Below are 13,734 nucleotides of genomic sequence, written 5' to 3' on the forward strand. Positions count from 1 at the left end.
TTCCAGGTGTTTTATTGCATCTGTAGAACAGAAAACACAATCTTCTGAAACATTTTAAGCTCCGTTTGTTGCGGTATGAAAAGATGTGAACTTTCTGACCGACACGTTCTCCTCGAGCTGTTTCCTGTTTCACACGTCCAGCAGAAGTTATTCATGAGTATCAACGGTTATTAATGTTCATTCACTTTAGAGGCGTAGACATGACATTCATCCTGCTCGTAACCACAGGAAGTCGCTCATCCTTCCAAAACAAGAGTCCACTCTTTCAGTTCCAGTCTGAAGGATAGTTTGTTGCTGAGAGGATGTCTCACTCGTACCCTGATCCCGGGACTTCCTGTCAGAGGGGGAACAGCAGGAAACCGGAGAAAACGCTGAAGTTTCGTGAGTCGTCGTAGAGCCGGTAGCTGGCCGGCAGACTGAGGCGAACTCTGTCGCCCTCCTCCAGCTGAAGAGCCACCCCGTTGGACGTGGAGGCGTAGCCGCCGTGGTCGTTTAGGTCGAGGTTGAAGATGATTGGCTGGTTGTTCCTGTACAGGTAGAGACCCATGTAGCCTTTCAGGTAATCTGCAGCCGTGAAGCTGAAGAAGTAAAGTCCTCTGACAGGAGCCGTGAAGACACCTGAAGACAAACAGAGCAGGTGAGGGTCAGCACACAGTTACCTGAAAACAGGAGGAGCTTTAAAAAGGTCTTAAACACGATGAGATCAACAGGACGGCGATGAGGAGGTTCAAACAGACAAAAGACAAACGAAGAAAAGAAAAAACTTTTCCACAAATTCACGATGTGCCGACAAGGACGGAAGAAGAAGAAGCACTTAAAGGTCTCGTTACCCAAACTGACCTTCATCAAGACCACGAAAACACTTCAAACACAAGAAGCAAACAAGCTTCAGATGTCTTCATTTTCTGTATTTCTGCTTTTCTTCATGGAACAAACGAGTTTCTGGCTGAAAAACGTGATGATGATGTTTTTTTAACTGATGTTTGCAGCGAAAGCATGTGATGTGTCTACCTGCTGTCTGGTTGTAGCCTCGGCCGATGTTGGTGATGGTTTTGGAGAAGATCAGAGTCGTTTCCTCATCAAATGGTCCAACTGATCCTGAATCAGTCAGTCCAGCAGAGAACGCCACCTTCAGCTCGTCTGGAAGGAAAAGTTTTACTTTCTCAAGAATTCAACTTTTTAAGAGAGAAAAACAGGATTCATAACAACGTCGTCATTTGTTGTAAAAATAGGTTTTTCTATCCTGAACTGTAAATATTTCGCTTCAAAACCTGATCCTGTTTAAAAAATAAAACCTTTGAATACGACTTCCTTCAATTTTCTCTGTTTGCCTGCTGATGATATCAATACATAAACTGTTTAACTGGAGCTGAAAACCTGCATCGACAGCTGTGATCTCTGAAGTGTCCCAGAAATCACTAATAATGACATCAGCTGCTAACAAACGTTAGCATGAGCCGCATGCAGAGGCTATCTGTACAGCATGGAGGCGAATTAGAAAGACATCCCTTTATTAGTCACACACAGAGTCACAGAGGGGGAAACTGCACACGCCATGCATTTTGTGAAATTCATTTCTCTGCGTTTAATCCATCCCGTCACGACCTTCCTCTGCGGCAGAGGAGCGGTGGGCTGCCAGCCGACACCCCAGGTGAACATGAGAGGCCACACAGAAGGGCCCCTTCCTCAAGCAGCAGGCACGGAGGGAATGGTGGAGGACACGCCCCCGGTGCCCACAGTGGGAATCGAACCCGGGACCAAGGAGACCAAGGAGTAAAGTAAAGTACAAGTACCTCGAATATACTGTATACACAAACTAGCTGCATAGCATGGTAGCTAATAGTAAAAATCAACTTTTTTCAAAGTTCAAACTAAATAAAAAATGACTGCTGGCGTTGGAGGAGGTTGAAAGTGTCATATTCAACATGTCTTTGCTAAAATCAGTCATTTCATACCTTCAGATAACTGAAGAGTCAGACAGGACGTGAGAGAGATGAAACCTTTTCAGTTAAAGTCATGAGAATCTCCTGATTGGACTTCACAGAAGATTTTTAACACAAACAGAAACGAAAATCACTGAGATTTTAGTCCAAACCTGAGTTTGTGTTTGTGAGTTTCAGCAGACGACCGTCAGCTTCATTCAGCCTGATGCTCAGAACTGAAATCAGAAAACAGGTAAAACAAACATTGAACTTCAGTTTGTGAGCAAACAGCCTGAAGCTTCAGTGTGTTACCTTTGTTCTCTGCCTTCAGGCCTTCCAGCCGGGACTCAGTGGACCTCAGTCTGACCTCCAGAGCTGATCAATAATCACATTTGATTTATTTCCATACGTATATTCATACAGACACGTTAGCGTTAGCGTTAGCGTTGATGAAACATGTCAGTAGAAACTGAACTACCTGCAGTGTTGTTGTGGCTGTCTGTCAGTCTGGACTCCATCGAGTTCAGTTGAACAGACTGAACTGAAAACACAGAATCAAACAAATGTCTCAGAGAAAATATTCACATCATGTTACAATAACCATCACATCATTGTAATTAGCTGAGTTAGCAGCTTCTGTGAACAACCTTCACATGTGTGAGTTCCTCAGGGAACCATGTTGGATCCTCCACAGTTTCAGTCTGAAAACTCATGTTTCACTTTTGTCTCTGAGTTCAGATCTTTGCTCCAAACTCTCCTCCACCTTGTATGAACTTCATAGTTCACATGTAGAAATAAAAGATGAATATTAATTAGCAGTGTGAGCGCTTCAGTGTGTTACCTGTGTTTTCTGCCTTCAGGTGTTCCAGCTGTTCCTCGCTGACGCTCAGTCCGACCTCCAGAGCTGAAAACACGTGATTCATGTTTCACTGGATGCTTTCGTGAAGGATTCATTCAAAGTCACGTTGAAGAGCTGATGATGTTACCTGCAGTGTGATTCTCCAGCTGGGACTCAGTGGACCTCAGTCTGACCTCCAGATCTGCACAGAAAACACTTCATGTTTACAGAGGAGTTCCTCAGGGAGCCATGTTGGATCCTCCAAAGTTTCACTCGCAAAAATCACTACATGTTTCCTTTCTGCCACTTTACATCATTTCCTGCCTTTCAAACACAAAGATGGCCTCATTGGCCACTTTATTAGGTCCACCTGTACACTCTGATGCAGTCCAATCCAACAGCCTCCACCTTCACAAAGCTTTGAATGTTCACATCAAATAAAGTGGAACCTACAATTCACTTCAAAGTGTTGGAAGCATTCAGATCCTTTACAACAGTAAAAGTACTGACGACACAAATTGGCCAAAGTGACGCCTTCACCATGTTTGTTTGGTCCGACCAACAGTCCAAAGCTCCACATTATCACATACACATTCAGATCATTGAGATCATTGAGAGGAAAAGCAGCAAATCAAACATCTGACAAGATCAAACATCACATGATTCCACAGCAGAGATCAATGAAGCCATTAGAAAAACAGATGATCAGTCATTTCCTGTCCATCAGGTAACTGATTAGCGACTCATCATTTCAGATGTGCTTGTATAAACTGTCAAACAAACAAAATGGCAGATTTTCTAAACTCTTCATGCGTTCTGTGTAAAAATCTGAATCTGTAAAGTAACTGAAGCTGCAGAAAGTAGAAAGCAGCATGAAAGAAAGGAGTCAAGTAAAGTACAAGTACCTCGAATATACTGTATACACAAGCTAGCTGCATAGCATGGTAGCTAATAGTAAAAATCCACTTTTTTCAAAGTTCAAACTAAATAAAAAATGACTGCTGGCGTTGGAGGAGGTTGAAAGTGTCATATTCAACATGTCTTTGCTAAAATCAGTCATTTCATACCTTCAGATAACTGAAGAGTCAGACAGGACGTGAGAGAGATGAAACCTTTTCAGTTAAAGTCATGAGAATCTCCTGATTGGACTTCACAGAAGATTTTTAACACAAACAGAAACGAAAATCACTGAGATTTTAGTCCAAACCTGAGTTTGTGTTTGTGAGTTTCAGCAGACGACCGTCAGCTTCATTCAGCCTGATGCTCAGAACTGAAATCAGAAAACAGGTAAAACAAACATTGAACTTCAGTTTGTGAGCAAACAGCCTGAAGCTTCAGTGTGTTACCTTTGTTCTCTGCCTTCAGGCCTTCCAGCCGGGACTCAGTGGACCTCAGTCTGACCTCCAGAGCTGATCAATAATCACATTTGATTTATTTCCATACGTATATTCATACAGACACGTTAGCGTTAGCGTTAGCGTTAGCGTTGATGAAACATGTCAGTAGAAACTGAACTACCTGCAGTGTTGTTGTGGCTGTCTGTCAGTCTGGACTCCATCGAGTTCAGTTGAACAGACTGAACTGAAAACACAGAATCAAACAAATGTCTCAGAGAAAATATTCACATCATGTTACAATAACCATCACATCATTGTAATTAGCTGAGTTAGCAGCTTCTGTGAACAACCTTCACGTGTGAGTTCCTCAGGGAACCATGTTGGATCCTCCACAGTTTCAGTCTGAAAACTCATGTTTCACTTTTGTCTCTGAGTTCAGATCTTTGCTCCAAACTCTCCTCCACCTTGTATGAACTTCATAGTTCACATGTAGAAATAAAAGATGAATATTAATTAGCAGTGTGAGCGCTTCAGTGTGCTACCTGTGTTTTCTGCCTTCAGGTGTTCCAGCTGTTCCTCGCTGACGCTCAGTCCGACCTCCAGAGCTGAAAACACGTGATTCATGTTTCACTGGATGCTTTCGTGAAGGATTCATTCAAAGTCACGTTGAAGAGCTGATGATGTTACCTGCAGTGTGATTCTCCAGCTGGGACTCAGTGGACCTCAGTCTGACCTCCAGATCTGCACAGAAAACACTTCATGTTTACAGAGGAGTTCCTCAGGGAGCCATGTTGGATCCTCCAAAGTTTCACTCGCAAAAATCACTACATGTTTCCTTTCTGCCACTTTACATCATTTCCTGCCTTTCAAACACAAAGATGGCCTCATTGGCCACTTTATTAGGTCCACCTGTACACTCTGATGCAGTCCAATCCAACAGCCTCCACCTTCACAAAGCTTTGAATGTTCACATCAAATAAAGTGGAACCTACAATTCACTTCAAAGTGTTGGAAGCATTCAGATCCTTTACAACAGTAAAAGTACTGACGACACAAATTGGCCAAAGTGACGCCTTCACCATGTTTGTTTGGTCCGACCAACAGTCCAAAGCTCCACATTATCACATACACATTCAGATCATTGAGATCATTGAGAGGAAAAGCAGCAAATCAAACATCTGACAAGATCAAACATCACATGATTCCACAGCAGAGATCAATGAAGCCATTAGAAAAACAGATGATCAGTCATTTCCTGTCCATCAGGTAACTGATTAGCGACTCATCATTTCAGATGTGCTTGTATAAACTGTCAAACAAACAAAATGGCAGATTTTCTAAACTCTTCATGCGTTCTGTGTAAAAATCTGAATCTGTAAAGTAACTGAAGCTGCAGAAAGTAGAAAGCAGCATGAAAGAAAGGAGTCAAGTAAAGTACAAGTACCTCGAATATACTGTATACACAAGCTAGCTGCATAGCATGGTAGCTAATAGTAAAAATCCACTTTTTTCAAAGTTCAAACTAAATAAAAAATGACTGCTGGCGTTGGAGGAGGTTGAAAGTGTCATATTCAACATGTCTTTGCTAAAATCAGTCATTTCATACCTTCAGATAACTGAAGAGTCAGACAGGACGTGAGAGAGATGAAACCTTTTCAGTTAAAGTCATGAGAATCTCCTGATTGGACTTCACAGAAGATTTTTAACACAAACAGAAACGAAAATCACTGAGATTTTAGTCCAAACCTGAGTTTGTGTTTGTGAGTTTCAGCAGACGACCGTCAGCTTCATTCAGCCTGATGCTCAGAACTGAAATCAGAAAACAGGTAAAACAAACATTGAACTTCAGTTTGTGAGCAAACAGCCTGAAGCTTCAGTGTGTTACCTTTGTTCTCTGCCTTCAGGCCTTCCAGCCGGGACTCAGTGGACCTCAGTCTGACCTCCAGAGCTGATCAATAATCACATTTGATTTATTTCCATACGTATATTCATACAGACACGTTAGCGTTAGCGTTGATGAAACATGTCAGTAGAAACTGAACTACCTGCAGTGTTGTTGTGGCTGTCTGTCAGTCTGGACTCCATCGAGTTCAGTTGAACAGACTGAACTGAAAACACAGAATCAAACAAATGTCTCAGAGAAAATATTCACATCATGTTACAATAACCATCACATCATTGTAATTAGCTGAGTTAGCAGCTTCTGTGAACAACCTTCACATGTGTGAGTTCCTCAGGGAACCATGTTGGATCCTCCACAGTTTCAGTCTGAAAACTCATGTTTCACTTTTGTCTCTGAGTTCAGATCTTTGCTCCAAACTCTCCTCCACCTTGTATGAACTTCATAGTTCACATGTAGAAATAAAAGATGAATATTAATTAGCAGTGTGAGCGCTTCAGTGTGCTACCTGTGTTTTCTGCCTTCAGGTGTTCCAGCTGTTCCTCGCTGACGCTCAGTCCGACCTCCAGAGCTGAAAACACGTGATTCATGTTTCACTGGATGCTTTCGTGAAGGATTCATTCAAAGTCACGTTGAAGAGCTGATGATGTTACCTGCAGTGTGATTCTCCAGCTGGGACTCAGTGGACCTCAGTCTGACCTCCAGATCTGCACAGAAAACACTTCATGTTTACAGAGGAGTTCCTCAGGGAGCCATGTTGGATCCTCCAAAGTTTCACTCGCAAAAATCACTACATGTTTCCTTTCTGCCACTTTACATCATTTCCTGCCTTTCAAACACAAAGATGGCCTCATTGGCCACTTTATTAGGTCCACCTGTACACTCTGATGCAGTCCAATCCAACAGCCTCCACCTTCACAAAGCTTTGAATGTTCACATCAAATAAAGTGGAACCTACAATTCACTTCAAAGTGTTGGAAGCATTCAGATCCTTTACAACAGTAAAAGTACTGACGACACAAATTGGCCAAAGTGACGCCTTCACCATGTTTGTTTGGTCCGACCAACAGTCCAAAGCTCCACATTATCACATACACATTCAGATCATTGAGATCATTGAGAGGAAAAGCAGCAAATCAAACATCTGACAAGATCAAACATCACATGATTCCACAGCAGAGATCAATGAAGCCATTAGAAAAACAGATGATCAGTCATTTCCTGTCCATCAGGTAACTGATTAGCGACTCATCATTTCAGATGTGCTTGTATAAACTGTCAAACAAACAAAATGGCAGATTTTCTAAACTCTTCATGCGTTCTGTGTAAAAATCTGAATCTGTAAAGTAACTGAAGCTGCAGAAAGTAGAAAGCAGCATGAAAGAAAGGAGTCAAGTAAAGTACAAGTACCTCGAATATACTGTATACACAAGCTAGCTGCATAGCATGGTAGCTAATAGTAAAAATCCACTTTTTTCAAAGTTCAAACTAAATAAAAAATGACTGCTGGCGTTGGAGGAGGTTGAAAGTGTCATATTCAACATGTCTTTGCTAAAATCAGTCATTTCATACCTTCAGATAACTGAAGAGTCAGACAGGACGTGAGAGAGATGAAACCTTTTCAGTTAAAGTCATGAGAATCTCCTGATTGGACTTCACAGAAGATTTTTAACACAAACAGAAACGAAAATCACTGAGATTTTAGTCCAAACCTGAGTTTGTGTTTGTGAGTTTCAGCAGACGACCGTCAGCTTCATTCAGCCTGATGCTCAGAACTGAAATCAGAAAACAGGTAAAACAAACATTGAACTTCAGTTTGTGAGCAAACAGCCTGAAGCTTCAGTGTGTTACCTTTGTTCTCTGCCTTCAGGCCTTCCAGCCGGGACTCAGTGGACCTCAGTCTGACCTCCAGAGCTGATCAATAATCACATTTGATTTATTTCCATACGTATATTCATACAGACACGTTAGCGTTAGCGTTAGCGTTGATGAAACATGTCAGTAGAAACTGAACTACCTGCAGTGTTGTTGTGGCTGTCTGTCAGTCTGGACTCCATCGAGTTCAGTTGAACAGACTGAACTGAAAACACAGAATCAAACAAATGTCTCAGAGAAAATATTCACATCATGTTACAATAACCATCACATCATTGTAATTAGCTGAGTTAGCAGCTTCTGTGAACAACCTTCACATGTGTGAGTTCCTCAGGGAACCATGTTGGATCCTCCATAGTTTCAGTCTGAAAACTCATGTTTCACTTTTGTCTCTGAGTTCAGATCTTTGCTCCAAACTCTCCTCCACCTTGTATGAACTTCATAGTTCACATGTAGAAATAAAAGATGAATATTAATTAGCAGTGTGAGCGCTTCAGTGTGCTACCTGTGTTTTCTGCCTTCAGGTGTTCCAGCTGTTCCTCGCTGACGCTCAGTCCGACCTCCAGAGCTGAAAACACGTGATTCATGTTTCACTGGATGCTTTCGTGAAGGATTCATTCAAAGTCACGTTGAAGAGCTGATGATGTTACCTGCAGTGTGATTCTCCAGCTGGGACTCAGTGGACCTCAGTCTGACCTCCAGATCTGCACAGAAAACACTTCATGTTTACAGAGGAGTTCCTCAGGGAGCCATGTTGGATCCTCCAAAGTTTCACTCGCAAAAATCACTACATGTTTCCTTTCTGCCACTTTACATCATTTCCTGCCTTTCAAACACAAAGATGGCCTCATTGGCCACTTTATTAGGTCCACCTGTACACTCTGATGCAGTCCAATCCAACAGCCTCCACCTTCACAAAGCTTTGAATGTTCACATCAAATAAAGTGGAACCTACAATTCACTTCAAAGTGTTGGAAGCATTCAGATCCTTTACAACAGTAAAAGTACTGACGACACAAATTGGCCAAAGTGACGCCTTCACCATGTTTGTTTGGTCCGACCAACAGTCCAAAGCTCCACATTATCACATACACATTCAGATCATTGAGATCATTGAGAGGAAAAGCAGCAAATCAAACATCTGACAAGATCAAACATCACATGATTCCACAGCAGAGATCAATGAAGCCATTAGAAAAACAGATGATCAGTCATTTCCTGTCCATCAGGTAACTGATTAGCGACTCATCATTTCAGATGTGCTTGTATAAACTGTCAAACAAACAAAATGGCAGATTTTCTAAACTCTTCATGCGTTCTGTGTAAAAATCTGAATCTGTAAAGTAACTGAAGCTGCAGAAAGTAGAAAGCAGCATGAAAGAAAGGAGTCAAGTAAAGTACAAGTACCTCGAATATACTGTATACACAAGCTAGCTGCATAGCATGGTAGCTAATAGTAAAAATCAACTTTTTTCAAAGTTCAAACTAAATAAAAAATGACTGCTGGCGTTGGAGGAGGTTGAAAGTGTCATATTCAACATGTCTTTGCTAAAATCAGTCATTTCATACCTTCAGATAACTGAAGAGTCAGACAGGACGTGAGAGAGATGAAACCTTTTCAGTTAAAGTCATGAGAATCTCCTGATTGGACTTCACAGAAGATTTTTAACACAAACAGAAACGAAAATCACTGAGATTTTAGTCCAAACCTGAGTTTGTGTTTGTGAGTTTCAGCAGACGACCGTCAGCTTCATTCAGCCTGATGCTCAGAACTGAAATCAGAAAACAGGTAAAACAAACATTGAACTTCAGTTTGTGAGCAAACAGCCTGAAGCTTCAGTGTGTTACCTTTGTTCTCTGCCTTCAGGCCTTCCAGCCGGGACTCAGTGGACCTCAGTCTGACCTCCAGAGCTGATCAATAATCACATTTGATTTATTTCCATACGTATATTCATACAGACACGTTAGCGTTAGCGTTAGCGTTAGCGTTGATGAAACATGTCAGTAGAAACTGAACTACCTGCAGTGTTGTTGTGGCTGTCTGTCAGTCTGGACTCCATCGAGTTCAGTTGAACAGACTGAACTGAAAACACAGAATCAAACAAATGTCTCAGAGAAAATATTCACATCATGTTACAATAACCATCACATCGTTGTAATTAGCTGAGTTAGCAGCTTCTGTGAACAACCTTCACATGTGTGAGTTCCTCAGGGAACCATGTTGGATCCTCCACAGTTTCAGTCTGAAAACTCATGTTTCACTTTTGTCTCTGAGTTCAGATCTTTGCTCCAAACTCTCCTCCACCTTGTATGAACTTCATAGTTCACATGTAGAAATAAAAGATGAATATTAATTAGCAGTGTGAGCGCTTCAGTGTGTTACCTGTGTTTTCTGCCTTCAGGTGTTCCAGCTGTTCCTCGCTGACGCTCAGTCCGACCTCCAGAGCTGAAAACACGTGATTCATGTTTCACTGGATGCTTTCGTGAAGGATTCATTCAAAGTCACGTTGAAGAGCTGATGATGTTACCTGCAGTGTGATTCTCCAGCTGGGACTCAGTGGACCTCAGTCTGACCTCCAGATCTGCACAGAAAACACTTCATGTTTACAGAGGAGTTCCTCAGGGAGCCATGTTGGATCCTCCAAAGTTTCACTCGCAAAAATCACTACATGTTTCCTTTCTGCCACTTTACATCATTTCCTGCCTTTCAAACACAAAGATGGCCTCATTGGCCACTTTATTAGGTCCACCTGTACACTCTGATGCAGTCCAATCCAACAGCCTCCACCTTTGTCAACGTTTGTATAAACTGTTAAACAAACAAAGTGTCAGATTTTCTAAACTCTTAGTATGTTCTGTCTGTGGACCTTCAGTCACCTGTTCTGTCAGCCTGAACTAAAACCAGCCGAGGAAACACAGGAAGTGACATCACATCCTGTCCATATCCAGGAAGTGGCTCAAAGCTCACCTTTGCGCGTGCTTACAGTTCCACTTCCTGTCCTGTGGTGTGTTTTTGGCTCCTGAGGACCTTCTCCTCTTGTCTGAGTATCTTGTAACTGTATATGAGCCATTTCTGTTTTTAAGACATTCACAGCCTGAAACCTGATCTGGACCAGGTACAGATCAGGTTTCAGACGGTCCAGCTTGGACCGTCCTCGGACTCCTGCTCTCTGGATGGAAACATGGTTTTACAGAGAAATTAAGATTAAGATTAAGATTAAGATTTACTTTATTAATCACAGCACACACATGCTACAGGGAGGAGGAGACTGTACACACGCCATGCTTTATGTGAAATTATTTTTTCCGCGTTTGACCCGTCCTCAGTCCGTCGTTCCTCCGCGGCAGACCAGGCCAGCTGCCAGCCGATGCCGGTGCCCGCGCCCAGGGACCCATCCTTCTTCGTCACCGTTGGTCAGGCGGTGATCTTCTTGCATGTTTTTAGTGGGGGTTATTTAAGGAGGAAACTCCATAACATCCAGAGAACATGCAAACTCCACACAGAAAGGCCCTTTTTCCTCGAGCAGCAGGCACTGAAGGCATGGTGGAGGACACGCCACCAGCGCCCACAGCGGGATTCGAACCGGGGACCTTCTAGCTGTGAGGTGACAGTGTTACCACTTGTGCCACCGTGCTACCCTGAATTCTGAATTCTGAATTCTTCCCCGTGTTGTACCTGGATTCACTGAGGTGCGTTTGATTTGTTCACCTGTGGCTTGTGCCTGCAGCTCGTCCAGTCGACGCTCACCTGCGCTCAGTCTGTCTGTCAGAGCTGGAACCACGTGAGACAAACGAGAACTCAAAGAAACTTTAAAACTGAGCGTGAGCTCAAGACATCAAACAGGTTTCAATGTGAAAAAGAAGATTTTTAAAAGACTTCTCTGGACATTTCTCAGCCAGGTGTGTCTCACCTGTGTCCTCTGTCCTCAGCTCGTCCACTCGTCTCTCCACAGACCTCAGTCGACCTGTTCCATGGGAAAATGTTAGAAACAGAAAAACACGTCGCTCTCACATTTTAAAAACGCTTAACTGACATCATCACAGCATGTGACCCGTGTGTCATGTGACCGACCTGCAGAAGTTCTCTGCAACTCCTCCAGGTGACGCTGGCTGAGGTTCAGTCTGCTGCTGAGCTCTAAGATCTGATCTGAAATCAGTGAAAGCATCATAACAACAAACCGAGTGAGTGAGTGAGTGAGTGAGTGAGTGAGTGAGTGACTGAATGACTAAATGACTAAATGAATGAATGAATGACTGAATGAATGAATGACTGGCTGACTGACTGACTGACTGAATGAATGAATGAATGAATGACTGGCTGACTGACTTAATGAATGAGTGACTGATTGACTGACTGACTGACTGAATGAATGAATGAATGAATGAATTAATGAATGGATGACTGACTGACTGACTGACTGACTGACTGACTGAATGAATGAATGAATGGATGACTGACTGACTGACTGACTGACTGAATGAATGAATGAATGGATGACTGGCTGACTGACTTAATGAATGAGTGACGGACTGACTGACTGACTGACTGAATGAATGAACGAATGAATGAATGAATGAATGACTGACTGACTGACTGACTGACTGACTGACTGAATGGATGACTGACTGACTGAGTGAATGAATGAATGAATGAATGGATGACTGACTGACTGACTGACTGACTGACTGACTGACTGGCTGAATGAATGAATGAATGAATGAATGAATGAATGGATGACTGACTGACTGACTGACTGACTGACTGAATGAATGAATGAATGGATGACTGACTGACTGACTGACTGACTGACTGGCTGAATGAATGAATGAATGAATGAATGAATGAATGGATGACTGACTGACTGACTGACTGACTGACTGACTGACTGACTGACTGACTGAGTGAATGAATGAATGGATGACTGACTGACTGACTGACTGACTGAATGAATGAATGAATGAATGAATGAATGGATGACTGAATGGATGACTGAATGAATGAATGAATGAATGAATGAATGAATGAATGAATGAATGGATGGATGACTGACTGACTGGGGAAAACAAACGGCTCAGAGAATGATTATTGATTACTGATTATTGATTACGGATCATTGATTACTGGTCGATCGCAGGCACCTTGTGCGTTTGAGTCCAGCTCCTCCAGACGGACGCTGAGTCGACTCTCCAGCTCAGACGCTTCAGATGGAGATGAGCTGTTGGAAGACGGGAATGCTGGGAAATAAAAGGTTCAATTATGTTAAACATTTAAACCTTTAAACTTTATTCAGTGTTTTTTAACTGCTGTCATTTAAATCAGTGCATGAAGATATTTGACATTTGGGACATTTTCCTCTAAAGTGTTGAATTTTCTCTGTCCTCTGCTGCCACCAGCAGACCAGAAACGCTTTAACTCTGATTTCATAGGCTGTGTTTTATTATATTTAATACATTAATCAACACCTGGGTCTGCATGCAGCTGCATTACAGTCAGTTATTGATCAGTTATCACATGTTCATATAGTGATTATATACAATCAATAAATGAAAGCTTCGAGAGGAACAGAGAAATGAATCTGACCTGAGGTCTGCTTCATCAGCTCCTCCATCAGACTCTCGGTGTTACACAGTCTGACGGCCAGGACTGAAACCACATGGACACAAGCGTTGGTTTTACTGTTTCACTGACTGTTTTTACTGAAGTCTGACAGCAGCGTGAACTCTGTCGGCTGTGTCTAATGTGAATCCATCAGTGCTGAGCTGAACTGAAGCATCTTCGTTGCTAAACGGAAACGTCTCCTGTCGTCCATCATCCAGCGTTGCATATGTTTTAGCCTTTAGCATTAGCCTGTAATTACCACT

At 42.4% G+C, this 13,734-nt stretch overlaps 1 protein-coding gene across 1 annotated transcript; it reads right to left on the reverse strand.

The window, feature by feature from the left end:
* Positions 1-114: 114 nt before the first annotated feature.
* Positions 115-11,309, reverse strand: LOC139341896 (paramyosin-like). Its single transcript, XM_070978604.1, has 21 exons — positions 11,223-11,309; positions 10,841-11,042; positions 10,401-10,454; positions 10,256-10,318; positions 9,582-9,644; positions 8,523-8,576; positions 8,378-8,440; positions 8,015-8,077; positions 6,651-6,704; positions 6,506-6,568; positions 6,143-6,205; positions 4,785-4,838; positions 4,640-4,702; positions 4,279-4,341; positions 2,909-2,962; positions 2,764-2,826; positions 2,401-2,463; positions 2,235-2,297; positions 2,096-2,158; positions 1,012-1,140; positions 115-618 (listed from the first exon to the last, which is right to left on the reverse strand). The coding sequence occupies exons 1-21, from the start codon at positions 11,307-11,309 to the stop codon at positions 338-340; spliced, it is 1,725 nt and encodes a 574-aa protein (XP_070834705.1). The 3' UTR covers positions 115-337.
* Between the last annotated feature and the right edge of the window lie 2,425 nt (positions 11,310-13,734).

This window comes from Chaetodon trifascialis, chromosome 14 (assembly GCF_039877785.1).
Source record: "Chaetodon trifascialis isolate fChaTrf1 chromosome 14, fChaTrf1.hap1, whole genome shotgun sequence".
In the NCBI taxonomy this organism is placed as follows: domain Eukaryota; kingdom Metazoa; phylum Chordata; class Actinopteri; order Chaetodontiformes; family Chaetodontidae; genus Chaetodon; species Chaetodon trifascialis.